At 36.6% G+C, this 13,959-nt stretch overlaps 1 protein-coding gene across 3 annotated transcripts in view; it reads right to left on the reverse strand.

Moving 5' to 3' along the window:
* Nucleotides 1-5,036: 5,036 nt before the first annotated feature.
* Nucleotides 5,037-13,959, reverse strand: part of LOC105256157 (retinal homeobox protein Rx1) — a 42,936-nt gene continuing 34,013 nt past the window's right edge. Inside the window, exons 3-6 of one of the 3 annotated variants that reach the window (XR_002192771.2) lie at nucleotides 6,886-6,983; nucleotides 6,598-6,776; nucleotides 5,660-6,145; nucleotides 5,037-5,579 (exon numbers count right to left, since the gene is read on the reverse strand). Coding sequence is in view for 2 of the 3 variants with exons in the window: in XM_011265860.3 (XP_011264162.1) it covers nucleotides 5,964-6,145; nucleotides 6,598-6,776; nucleotides 6,886-6,983 (459 nt within the window). In the remaining variant the exon portion in view is untranslated. Of the gene's footprint in view, nucleotides 6,146-6,597; nucleotides 6,777-6,885; nucleotides 6,984-13,959 lie in introns of all 3 variants that reach the window. The other 2 variants (XM_011265861.3, XM_011265860.3) reach the window with 2 other exon arrangements.

Consider the following 13,959-nt stretch of genomic DNA (forward strand, 5'->3'; position numbering starts at 1 on the left):
AATCAATTTTAATTGAACGAATGAAGTTTACAAAATGAAGTCGTACCCGTTGCGAGATATGCGTATATAATATGTTAATTACACGACAATTATTGCTTTGTTCCGTGTATGCGTATGATATTCTCGGGGCAAATAAGCGTTCTATATCGGGCTGTTATCGTAATTATAATATGTAGCTAATAAAGCGTGTCGCGTAATCGTTGCACGGAGTAGCGCGTACATAATATGTTAATGATGGAATAGGACGGATAAAGAGCGCATCACAGGAAGGATTATCTGATAATAGAGGACTGAAAAACTAGGGATTCATGTATATTATATTATTAATACCTTTCGATTAATCGTCGAGCATCTTTAATGCAGTTTTTATTTTTTATGTACGTGTATAATTTTACTTTCGAATTGCCGGATATTCAGCGCAATCAAGTACAATTTTTAACACGACATTATATAATTAAAATCTAAAGTAGGATTTCTTAAAGTCAATTTAAAGTTGGAATTGTGTAGAATGTAGTTTAATATAATTTTTAAAATATATAATTCACGAAAAGTTTGTCATTTTATTCAAATTATTATAATATTTTGATAATTTAGAATTTTTTGCATCAATTATTATATTTATAGATTAAAGGGATATAGAAGCAGATACATGCAAAATCTTATGCAAACTGAGTTCTTCATATTTTTCCGACGGCATCGGTCGAGCTCTCTTCTTATTGTTATTTACAGATTTTAGCCGGTTGACTTGCTGCTCCATTGATCTACGTTCCATCGGCTCGAAAACTGGTCTTATTTGGGTTTCCTTGCTGGTTCTTTACTTTGTCGGGGCAATAAGGTTAGGCAGGACGGGAGGCATCGAGAGAGATATTAGATAGACGACGGTTCGCCCGAAATCAAGGCGCCCGTTCACCATCCCCACCCCTCCCCCACCCGTTCCTAAACAAATTTAATAAAGCCACGATTTCCGTGCCAATTTCGAACTCGGCAAGAGATTGCCCGCCGTCTTCGAAAGGCAAGCGCCGCGCGCCTTAGCTTCTAATCTGATATACACGAGACTAACGATTGGCCAGTTTGATCAAGTACCATCAAGCATAGACTATTTTTTATAAATTAATTACTGATTAAACGATTAAAGAAATTCTAAATTACAGATTTAAGAAAAATATACATTCAGATATACATTAGAAAAATATCTCGAAGAGGAACGCACGCAGATTCTTTAATTGATGCATAAATTCGGCTTTTAGGAAAATTTTTTCAGATATTAAACTTTAATAACGTAAACAAATTGTTTGTAATTATTATTGTTCGATTTCATTTTAAAATAAATATAAATTAATGATAAAATTTATTTATTTTTGAAAGTAATAATATACATAATATATTAAAATTGTAAAAGTCGCGACGAATGGAAATTTTTCTTGATATTATGCATCATATTAATTTTACACATTATACAAATTTTTATTCGCGGACGTTTAGTTTTATCGGTTGTCAGTATTTCGAGACTTGTCAAAGCTCATAAAGGATACTTTTCGTACCTCTACTTTTTAATTCGAGAGGATGAATTCTCGAACTGTATTTCTATTTTCCGAGTTTCTCCGACTTTTCCACTCACGTCCTGTAACTCTCGCGCACTCTGCAAATTCCCTCGCCCTCGCGCGAGAGAACTCGTCTCTCGTTCTCCCTCTCTCTGTCTTGCTCAAGCACGATTTTACCCGCGCCTTCTTCCAACTGTACAACTATATCACTGTCGGTAGCGTTCTGCCTCGAGTATTATTAGTCTTTGGAGTTAGGGAGTACGCATGGACTCGAATCTCCAGGTTCGCTCGCATGGTTAACTTCCGCAAACAGAAATTACCATTTTATTGGGTGAGTTCTAGCGTCCCCTTACCGCGTCGTCCCCTCGGCTGCCCCCTTCCCTCAACATCCCCCTTCCCCCCGCCGAACCCGCCTTTTCTCTCCTTCTACCCCCGCACTTCACGGCGGCCCCTAACGTAACGATTGGAATACCTAATCGTCCGGGGACCATTCAGCACCATTGTTCCATCGACTTGCCGTTGTTGGTGCCTGTTAACGCCGAATCCTTTCACACCCCCGCCGCTACCCCAGCCGCTGCTTTTTTGCCACCCTTGAAAAAGATGATCGGCTTGCACACGTTCGCTGTCACGTTGCTCGCGCAAACGGAATTTCCGAGTGGCATTTGCATCGAATCGTCGACCGCCGCGTTAAATTCCCAGGCAGGGAGTGTATGGACAGACCAAAGTATAAAGGGCCCGTCTGATTGGTCGCGCTTGTACAATGGGCCTGATCGATAAGTGGAAAAATACATGAGATAGAGATTTAAAATACCGGAAAGTAATTTTCCACTTTTTAATGTAATCCTTGACTTTTTTTTCAAAGTATTTTGTAAAAATTTTGAAAATGTATTTGATGCATTGTTCACGGAAATCCTTTATCCGTAAATGCTTAATTTTAACATCAAAGACATGTGAGAATTATTTTGTTTGACTTTTTCAACAACAAATAAAAATTGTTTTATATAAATAAAAAGTCGCAAATTTTTATTTTTCTCCTAAATAACAAATTATTCTTCTAAACAATCATCGTTCTTGATCACTCGACCATTTTTCGCGTTCTGACAAATCTTCGGTTTTTAATCAAACCCGAGAAAGATGAGAAGTGGCTTTCTCCCAGTTGCAACTCTCTTCCACTTCTTCTCTCCTCGCGGAAATGGATTAAGACTTAATTAAAGTCGTTCTTTGATATGTTAATTCCTTCGTAAATATGTGTTACTTTCTCCGTAAGAATTAAAATTTTCTCGGTATACATCTCACCCCCATTAAACACCGATTGCTACTAGCAAGCAAAAAATATAATCTAGCTAACAGAAATTAGTTGCAAAATGTCAAAGTAAAAATTATGCGACTGATAAAAAGTATAATAATAAATTAAATAAAAGCAGAATAGAATGATGACTTTTAAATCCGAAATTAATAATTTTTAAAAGTTGCCAACATAATAATAATCAAATTAAAATGTATAAAAACATGTTTTTATTCTTTTAATTCTATATAGAATAATTTAGAAATTTATAAATATTGTTGAAGAAATTATTAAAGTTATAATATACCAAACTATTTTCTTTGGTATATTAAATTTTATTATTTTTTATATCCATTCTGCTTTGAATAAAGGAACATTTCGGATTTAAGGAGAGGAAAATATTAACGATAAGAAGAGAAGGTAATAAAAAAACTTACCCTTCCATTTTAATATTTTATCATCGTTTGTATTTTTATTTCAATAAAGGAGGCCCTGTTTTCAAACGATATGATTACGATTAAATATGTACATCGATTTTTTTTTATTCTGTCACGCGAGCAGGTATATATACAAATAGACGTTCGGGAAATGACTAACTACGTTTCTTCATTCTCTACGAATTCTCCTTTACAGACCGCGGAGGCAGACCGATGTTGACTTGCGACTGATCAGAGTGCAAACATTTATGAAATATGATCTGTAAAATCGTAAGTCAATGTGTCAAAATTGTAAATGATACTTGGACGACAAAATTAATATATCGAGTTTTAATTATATTTTGATAAAAATTAAGAATATTCATAGAACGCGTTATAGTTATCCGAAACGACTAGCAAACAGTTAAGGAGATTTTGTAACTTTCATATTTGAAAAATGATCTTGTAGCTTACGATTTTACACACCGAGATTGAATCGTACTTTTCATTAATTATTAAACCTGATCCTCCTCCGCGATCTCTGGAATTTACATACCGTGACGGTCTAAATAATATGCACAATTCTTTGTCTTAACGTATTAATACTGTAGAATATTGTTTATGTCAAAATGTCACTTTTTTTCTCTCGCCTCCGTTTGCCTCTTTACTCTATATTCTACAAGAGATATTTCGCTAGCTCACCGATCGACGATCGTACATTGATTTCGTGAACGTCGCCGATCTGAGAGGTTCTCAAAAGACTGACCGATTGACTTTCGGCTTGCGTTTAATAAACGTTTAATAAACAAACGTTTTGATTGCGCGCGTTACGCTATGAAGATTGAATGCACGTGTCTTATATTTCGAGAAAATATTCGGCCGACGAGTGCGAATTTCGTTAACCTTGCATTCAGCGTTTCTCGATTTAATCGGCGCTATCGAGTTTATTGATTCTTCAAAATATTTGTCATCAAACGATGTCCTTTTATTGTTTCGCATGGATGATACTAGTGCTCTGTAGAGTATTCCGTAATAGATATTTATCAAACAAATCGATATTCCTTGCTAAAAATTGAAACGATTTTTTTTCCATTCTTCTTTTCTTTCATTATTTTTTATTTGTTCAAAGAGGATTGAGATTTCTTTTACGCCCAATGCAATATTAAATATATTTTTATGTGAAATATTTAAATTATCACTTTACACATGCGTTCTTTAAATGGATAATTGATATATAGCGATAAAACTGTGCTATTTGTTAGGTTTTTAAATAGCTTACGTATTTGGTGATAATTCAAACATCTCACGTAAATTACGATATTAGTTTATTGACATTTCTTTACATTTGATGAAAACTGAAATAATAATAAATTGTGGAATTATTTTTATAAAATGTTGCAAAGTTATCTGTCATTCAGTATCTGTCATTCAATTATTGCGTAATATTGAATGACAAAACATGTATACCGAGTATCATTTTCTCTCTATGTTTTAGTCGTTTATAATATTATAAATTCAATTACATATATAATGAATTAGTTGACAACCTATTTAGAAATAAACTTGAAATTGTATATTATTATCTTCCTATGACAATTAGTATATTTATCTACATTATATTTTATAAAAGTAGATAATGTATTATAACGATCTTTTTTAATAAATGTATAAATAATTATCAATTCCTTTCTTTCTCGAGCCAAATATTTACAGTCTTTGAAAAATTTTTATATATTATATATAATAATTAATTTATTATTTTGTATTTATTTTAGTTTTAATCTTCACAAATTTTCATGTTTCTCTGAAAATATTTTCTCCCCAGGCGCTTTGAAAGCAAATTTAGAATGAAACTCGGCATACAAGATTTTGCAACAAATACATTGAAAACGATAATGACAAGATAATAAACATTGATCTTTTTTTATCTTTATTTCAGTTACATACATGTCAAGCTTGCGCAACATAATTTGATTTGCATATTGCACAATGCCGACTTAGAGCGAGTCCTGAGTAAATTTTCCACATAATCCGCGCGAAAATCATTTTGTCATGTTAATCACGCGAATTTTCTCCCATTGGTCGGCTATTTTTAGCATCTCTATTTCGTTCAAGTTATCAAAAACATCACAAATAATTTTAAAAAACAGCTTGATCTTGCAGATGTATTTGCTCACGCATTTCTTTTTTTATTTGCTTCCTTTACATTTCAGATAAAATCTTGATTTCTCCTGTTAAAGTCATTTCACGAAGGATTTGATGATCGGCCCATTTTCAATCATGAACACGTGCTCATTTCATGATAGATGTCTGTCAATCTTATAACACTGATAGTCTCTATAATTATCAAAGATAGCTATAAACGCCGATCATCGATTATTGCAAGATTTGTCTCTTTGATGATCTAAAATGCTCACCAGAATGAATGTCAGATTTTTCCTTCGGTAACTATCGATACCGGGAACAAAATCTTTTTCAATAGAACGATAGGTTTTCTCTCGCGAGATCTCTTGTACTTTCACGTCACGTCCAGCTCCATTTCGTCGGTGATCTTTCCCTATGACGGAACGAGCTCTCTCGCTCTCGTCGGTCGACATACCGCTCAGGCGATTCTTCTCGGGGTCTGGAATGTCTGGGCTGGAAGGGTTGTTGCTCGCTTGCTCGTCACGCGATCACGAGGCCGGCAGCGATGCGCGCCCCTGGCAAATCTTCGGTTAACCTTCAAACCATCTGCAGGCCTTTGGTGATGCTCTCGACGTGCTCCTTGGCTCGCATCCTGAGCGCCTGGATGCTCGATGTGCGAGGATCGTGTCCTGGCGGACTCGGCGGTGGTGGTTGAACGTGGCCGCCGGCGCTTATGCTCGCCATGCTGCCGGCCAGCGATCCTGCAAACAGTGCAATTCCTACGTCTCGTTGGGTATGCACAATGACAATCATTGATGACGAATTCAATAATGTTGATTATTCTGTCGAGCTTATTTTATCCCGCGTAAAATAACTTCGAGACACGCTAACTTAAAAATAGCAATTCTAACAAAGTCTAATTATTATAGTGATAGAGTATTGTGATTATGTATTTAATCTTTTTAATCTTTGTTTTATACAAGAGAAGAAGAATGGAAATCGCGAAAAGCATAGATATTTAAAAATTCTGTTCTCTTTTCATTGCAAGGGATATCCGATTATTTTATTTTCATATTTCATTAGGTTTTCATTTTATTCTCATGATTTCTTTATTTTATTTTATCCCATATATTTTTGAACGTGTTATTTTTTTTGAATTGTCAAATCAAATCAAATGCTTGTTGCGAAAAATGTGGGGAAAAATAAACAAAATACTAGAGATAATTGTTACCTGGAACGGGATTGGTCACGGCACCTACATTTGGCGGTGACGGCAATCGCCTGGGTGACGTTAGATAACTGGGATATCCTGTGTGAGGCGCAGCGAGGAAACCGGGAAGCGCGCTGAGCAATCCTGGCGGCGCGAGCCAAGGATCTCCTGGCAGACCTAAAGCCGGACCGGCGACATTCCTGAAACAAAACATTTTCGTACACGCAATGTAGCTATATTTCTTGCAAAAATTTAACGCGACATCCAGATTCCATTAACAAAAGTATTCAGAAAGCATTTCGGACAAACCTCATATTAGCAGCATGATGATACTCGCTCAAACCCAGTCTCGCAGCTTCCATTTTTTCCTGTCTGCGCCACTTGGCTCGTCTATTCTGAAACCAGACCTGAAACATAGCAATGTAACAATTTCTCATTATTCGATCGAAATCAGATATAAATAAACGAAAGAAATAAATATATATAAATTTCACTCGAATACAAATTTACGAGATATTTGCAAGTGTAAAATAAGTAATTTGTAAATTATAATTCTGGCTAGTTTGGTCGACTACACAATCTCATTTAACCTTTTGTAAAATAAGTCTTATTGCTCTTCTGGCTATTAATCGATAAGTAATAATGTTAGCTGTATTTAACATTTTATGAACTTAATTTTACAAATTTATCAAGTCCGCGTTTGATTCGACGTAAGACGGGGGAACAACGTCACAACGACACGACACAAACTCTCATTAGCTGCAGAGACGCGATAATGATAACGTGTCACTACCGTATACTTGAGGAAAAGGGCGCTCTCCTTTCTTCCCTCAATCTAACAGACTAGCGAGATATCACTTTTGACTTTGACAAAATGTTCGATATTACTCTATTTCGCATCAACACAAGACATATCAATACAAGATTTTTTTATGTTATTATGATTAAGATTCTCTTTTAAAATCAAATAATATTTAATAAATTGTAGAAATAATATTCAATATTATAAACAATCTATTATAAAAATTTATATTTTTTGATATGTATAGTAGATTTTTGTAAAATCAGCCTCTTTTTAAAACAATCAAATTTAAAGATGACGTTTCATAAAAAGTCTAGACTTTTTGGAAAATAATTGAATTCATAATCGCAATATATATCTTATGCAACTATTATTAATTATTATTAATTCTATTATTTTTCTATATTACAATAGCTCAAAATTTAGAAAAATGAAAAAAAAATTATTCAATTGTAAAATTAAAATTAAAATTTATTAATAAAGTCTTATTATTTTCTTTTTATTATTAAATATAATTAAATATAAATGAAAGAGAAGAAAGAGAGAAGACTCGAAAAAAACTATAAATATTAGCATATATAATACATTTATAAAATAATTTATTGTGTGTGCAGAATATAATTTAAATAACGGAACAAAGTTTTTATAAAAGTGATTTAAAATCTCAAAGTCGCATTCCCCCAAAGTTGACATTGGCATCTTCAGTCAAATTAGACGAGTCTCGCCCTCTGAGAAGGGCCGCGCGACTCTTTCCCTATAAACCGGTCAACTGCAAAAGGATCTAACCGCGAGAAAGCAAGCCAGAAGTGCGCAAAACGTTAAGTCATAGTAAAAGAATAAGCAAGAAAAGAGAGAGATTCAGAGGGTTTGATAGAAAATGGAGTTCCTTTGGCGGGGAGCAATCGTGCGGAGGGCGAGAAAAGTGGCTGCCAAGACTTTTTCTCTCTTCTGCATTCTTTCTCATCTATTCTTTTCTCTCTCTCTCTCTCTCTCTCTCTCTCTCTCTCTCTCTCTCTCTCTCTCTCTCTCTCTTTCTCGATCTCTGCTCCAAAAGGAGGGTTGCAGAAATGTCTCTTTGGGCGGGTCTCCCAAGTCCACCCCTGAAAGCGGCGTTGGCTAAGAAAAGGGGGGCAAGAAGGAGGAAAGATCGAAGGGTGAGACGAGGCCCACCCTTCCATCGGCATTAAGAGGGTAACGAGTCCTGGGGCGAAATCGAAAGTGAGCGAGCGACGCGCGGTGCGCCTCCGAAGGAGTGGACCCAAGAATGGAAGTGAAACGTAGGAGGGATGGAGAGGGAAGGGAAAGGTACCCCGGCTTGTCGGGACGGTTCGGCCATGTTGATTTCTTTATTGTAACATGGCTGCTGTTGGCAGCTCGCTTAAGTCTATTGCGTTAAGAGCCGATGCTATCGGTCTCGGCTTATGAATTATTCAGTTCCCGTCGCGAGACGCGCCGGGTTATAAGGCCCACCGGGTGCCGTCCGTGACGAATTTACACGCGGCAGCGAGGTGAGCGAGACCTCGAGATCCATCGGCGATCGATGAATCTCGCTTTTCGCTCTCCCACAGTCGTCTTCGACGCTCACTTGGGATAAATAATGCTGAGCAATCGATTCCAACTCTTCTCCGGTAGCTGACAACGAATGACTACAAGATAATTCCTCCTTGACGTATTAATGCACATGATCATTAAATACAACTAGGGAGAAATCAATAAATTCAGAAATATAACACATTGTAGTTGTCAAGATCTAAAGAGAAATATTTAATCATTATGAGGATTGTCGTGGAAAAATGTGTATATATTATGCAATATCCTTCCGCAACATGACGCTAACAGAGTCATATTCCAAATTACTGCAATTTTCTTCAAACACTTGTACCTCGTAAACTTGTTTCCTAATGGATAGAGCAAAAATTTCCTTGCGCCTTGCGGAAATAATCGGTGACAAGTATCGCATTCGGATAACAAGTGACTAGCAAATTGAATGTTACCGTTGGGAATGAACGGCGATGAATCGTCGAAAGGAAAGAAAGAGAGAGCGTGGCAGACAGAGGAAAGCGCGGAAACGAAGTGAAACGAAGACGGGGTTAAACGTCAGAGGCATCGCCGAGGTTTGGGCGTAGGTTTGGGGGTGGGTGGGATGGGAAAGGGGGTACCATTGGGGACGCGGGGGAATGGATATCGGAGCATTCTCGGGCTCATCAGGACGATATTCCGCTCTCGAGAACGAGAAGCAATTTTCTTTCCCGGCTCCGTGGATGAGAAAAGGCTATACGGACAAGATGCCACGCCGAAATGATGGGAAAATAAGCGAATTTCCCTTCGTATCTCTCTTATATATCCTTTTCCATCTCGTTCCGTCTCTCGCCTCCCTTTTCCCATCGCTCCTTTTTCCTACTCCCTCTCTCTCTCCTTCCTTGGAGTTTCGCGTCTTACCATAACGCTCCGTCTCTGTTTACCTGAGGACTGAACTCGCGCGCTCCTTCTCGCTTTTCTCGCGGAAATATAAAGAACAGGGCTAACGCGGCTTAATCTTTTTAGGTCGTAAATTTATTAGAGCAGGTACTTCCACCTTTTCCGCCCTCCTCCGTCTTATTCTCTCTCTCTCTTTCTCTTTCTCTCTTCTCCTCCTCTGACCCGACCAGCCAGCGACTCGCGACGATCCTCGGCAATGATATTGCGAAGGTAAACTCGCTTAGACGGTTTAAATGCAAGAAAATTGAAATAAAATGGAAGTAATTCCGAGATTAAAATTGGACGTCGTTCCGTTGTCGCTGAGAAGCGGCGACGACACTTTTTCGAGCTCTCTCCCTCGCCCCCTTGCCATTCCTTAATGCCATCCCGTTCCCGCTTTAACGTGTTAGTCTTTGTGAGATTTTACGTAGCTCTCGTTGGAGAAACTTCGTCATGTCGGAGTTGCATAATTCGCAAGATTTCGCTGAAAGGTTGACACGCGGATGAGAGGGCTAATTATCATTATCGCGTTAATGCGCAAGTAACATAAGGGAATAACAGTCCCGACTCTTTTGCGAATAGAATCGTTATGTCCGACGTAATCGGTAAAGAATGTGGCTGGCAAATACGCATCGTGCAATTGATATAAAAGGACATTATATATAAATATTATGTATTTCCTAAAATGTCGTAATATATATCGCATAAAAATCTTATAAACTAAAATGAAAAGCAACGTTATTTGGATGTACCTTGTTTCAAAACAAATTTCCATTTAATAAACTATCTTGCAATTCTTTTACGTTGGCTTCTACTTGTGTGCCATTTTCGTTTACTACCACGTTGTTACTCTACGAGTTACTATATGAGTGATGCACGCTAAATATGACATCTATGCAAAATATATGAATGTATGGATGATGTGTTTCTGATGATTGTGCAGCTTTCGCTCTCTTTGATAACATACGGGTGACGAGCACTCAACGAGAACAAGAAGCGTATCGCGCCGAAAATCACTCCCAAACTCTATCTATCGTACGTATGTTTTTTTTCCTTTTACACGCACGCGCACGCATGCAACCGTCTCTCCATTTTCCTCCTTTTCTCTCCTTCTCCCGTCCTCTCTCGCTCTCGTGGAACACATCGTTCCGGGACGATGGTTGCTTTATACTCGACGGCGGCTCTCGCCGAATTCGGATTAGCGCCGGCAAAAAGGTATTCGAGGTGCTCACGCCACGTCGAGTTCATTGTTGCCGATCGGAGTATTAACAGATTTTGGCCATTGTTCCCCGTGATGGTGGCCTGCGAGGCCTTTAAAAGAGTCGCGCTGAAGGCGCCGCGCGTGATGCATCGTGGCGACGTCAGGGGATTTCCAGCGGCGTGATGGGATTTTTTTTATATTCTTTGATTTCAACATGTTCATGAAGAAATATAACAAGCTATTCTTTTAATTATAACGCTATTTCTAACAAACTAAATAAAATATTCAAGAGAGAAGTAAGAAATTGTTAAATTCGAACAAAAGAACAGAGATCTTAAAAAAAAAATATCTACAGAGCGCGGTCTATTAATAATAGACGAAGAAATCGATAAAAGCATTAATAGAGGAGTAATAACAATATAAATAATAATAAAAATATAGATTTTCTGTTCATATTCAAAAAATGCAAAAGCAATTTTAATTCTTTTTGTCACAGTTGTCTTTCTAAGAAGAGACTATTCTGCATTTCACGCATGTTTTGGTCGCACAAGATCCCGACTCGATGAAAGTCGAAGTCCAGGATGGACCAGTCGTGCGAGATGGATATTAAGGCCTTTGCGATGGAGGAGATTAATGTGTCTTCCTATTAGAGTTGTGCGCAAAATCGAGATGACGTTGACGATATCGACGTCTTTCCTATAGAATGCTGATAGTTCTTGAGCGCGTTTTACAAGTGCAATGTGGAACGATGCCAAACATGTATGAAATATTTACATCAATAACATTAGAGAAGCTCAATTGAATCGATAGTATTTCCATATGATTATCGCGATTTTTCAAGTTATTTCATTTGCTACATCTTGTTGAGAAAATCAAATAACTCCTCAAGTCATAATATGCTCCTCAATTATTAAATATTTAGATGCAAGAGTAAATCTTTTTAGATTGAAGGAGAATTATTGAAATGCTTGTTATCTCCTTTGACGAAGGAGAATTATTGGAACAATTAGTATCGCCTTTTAATAATTTGCGCAATCGTTTAACGCCCATTAATATTTTTCTCATGCACTTCGTTATCAGCAAAACCGATAAACTAATTTCAAGAATCTACCGACATGACGATTCAAAGTGATAAATCGTCGTGTTGGTGTCATCACATACATATTGATAACATTATCAGAATTATTAATCATTCTTATCGCTGTACATACAATGTTTTTAATATCATTTCATATAAAAACTACTTTACGATTCCACGTTAAGTTTCCATATATGTACATTATTATATGAAATTAATATTAATTATCTTGATACAGAAGTGATTTTTTTCAAAATATTTTAACACTTGTTATCGGTCTTAATTGAAAACTATTTTAAATAAAATAATGAAGAAAATGTGTTTTTAAGCTTACGATAATTATTTTTATACAAGATTGTGTCTCCATAGATATCTGTTAATATTAATTGAGATTTAAATGATTTCTCCTTCACATTCAGCTCTACTAAAAAAAAAACAGACCATCAACTAAGTTGTAGTTAATGTTAGGAATTTTGTAACTGATTATTTTCAATTATTTTCTTATAGCTTTAAGGATATTTTTCCCATTTAAAAAGTGACACGATAGTGATTCTATTATTTTACGCGTATCATATACGTTCATTAATCATTGTAATCGTCGATGTTAATAATCTTTGGCCGAAAGAGGCTAACACAATATTGCCGCTAATCCGCGGACAAGGAAAAGAATAGGAGGCTATTTTTCTTCCGGGTGTATTACAAGTCTATCAAGAGCCCCATCGTCGGTATACGACGTGGATAGAGGGGAAAGAAGAAGGAAAAAGGAGCAAGGGAGCACGAAAGAGACAGATAGAGAAGATGGGGACACGTTTCGAGTATAAGCCTAGATTTTCTCTCTCCGGTCCAGGGTACCGCGGTATGCATAGAGAAGGGAGATGTTTGGAGAGGGTTGGAATCTATTATTCCGTGCTTTTTATGCTCCCCATCTCTCCCCTCTCTCTCTCTTCTGCCCCTTCCTCCCTCCTCTCCCGGTACTATTCCCCCTTCTCTACTTCAACCCTGTCAAACTGTCGACTAAATTCAATCCTACGCAGTTGTTCTCATTTCGTTCTTGTCCCTGTTTAACGTTCGCGTCCGCTCTGCGGCTAAAACGGCGCTAATTGATGGTGCAACGCGGTGTTTTCGCGAATCATCAAGTTAATCTTATATCCCGACAAGATTATGTCAAGTTGACCGCGTCAATTTACACGAATATGTTGAAAGTTTAAGAATTTTGCGCTTCTTACGATATGCAAATTATTACTAAAATATATGCAAATTATTACTTAAACACGTATATGTTGTAATTTTGTATACGATAAAATAATAATGCAACACAAACGACACAAGAATGACTATCACTTACAATAAAATCGAGATTACAAGATAGAAAAGGAAAGAGAAAGAAATGCAATAAATATCTAATTTATAAGAAAGATAGTGGCAAGACAATAATGAACAGCACGTTTTAATATTTATTATGAGTATTATTATTAATATGAATTATTAATACGAAAAAGGACAAACTCCAAAAGAAAAAAATAATTGCAATTAAAGAATTAAATTATTGTGAATTTTATTTTATTTCAGCGAGAATTTTTTACGGGATTTCTTTCTTTTGCCTAGTGTCATCACATCATTTTATACTCGTATAAATTAAATTAGCGACTAATAGATAAATGAATGTTATCTGATATACTATCCAATATAATAAAAATTAGTTTTCGGGTTATCAATGTTTATTCTTGCGCATTTGGAAAACCTTTGATATAAGTGAGCACCGCTGGCGACATCCTCCAATAAAGCCACCCCTGTCGTTGCGTGTAATCACCCTTAAACACTCCAACGCCCCGGTCTAACCCCGTC

Source organism: Camponotus floridanus, unplaced genomic scaffold (assembly GCF_003227725.1).
Source record: "Camponotus floridanus strain SB8 unplaced genomic scaffold, Cflo_v7.5 scaffold87, whole genome shotgun sequence".
NCBI lineage: Eukaryota > Metazoa > Arthropoda > Insecta > Hymenoptera > Formicidae > Camponotus > Camponotus floridanus.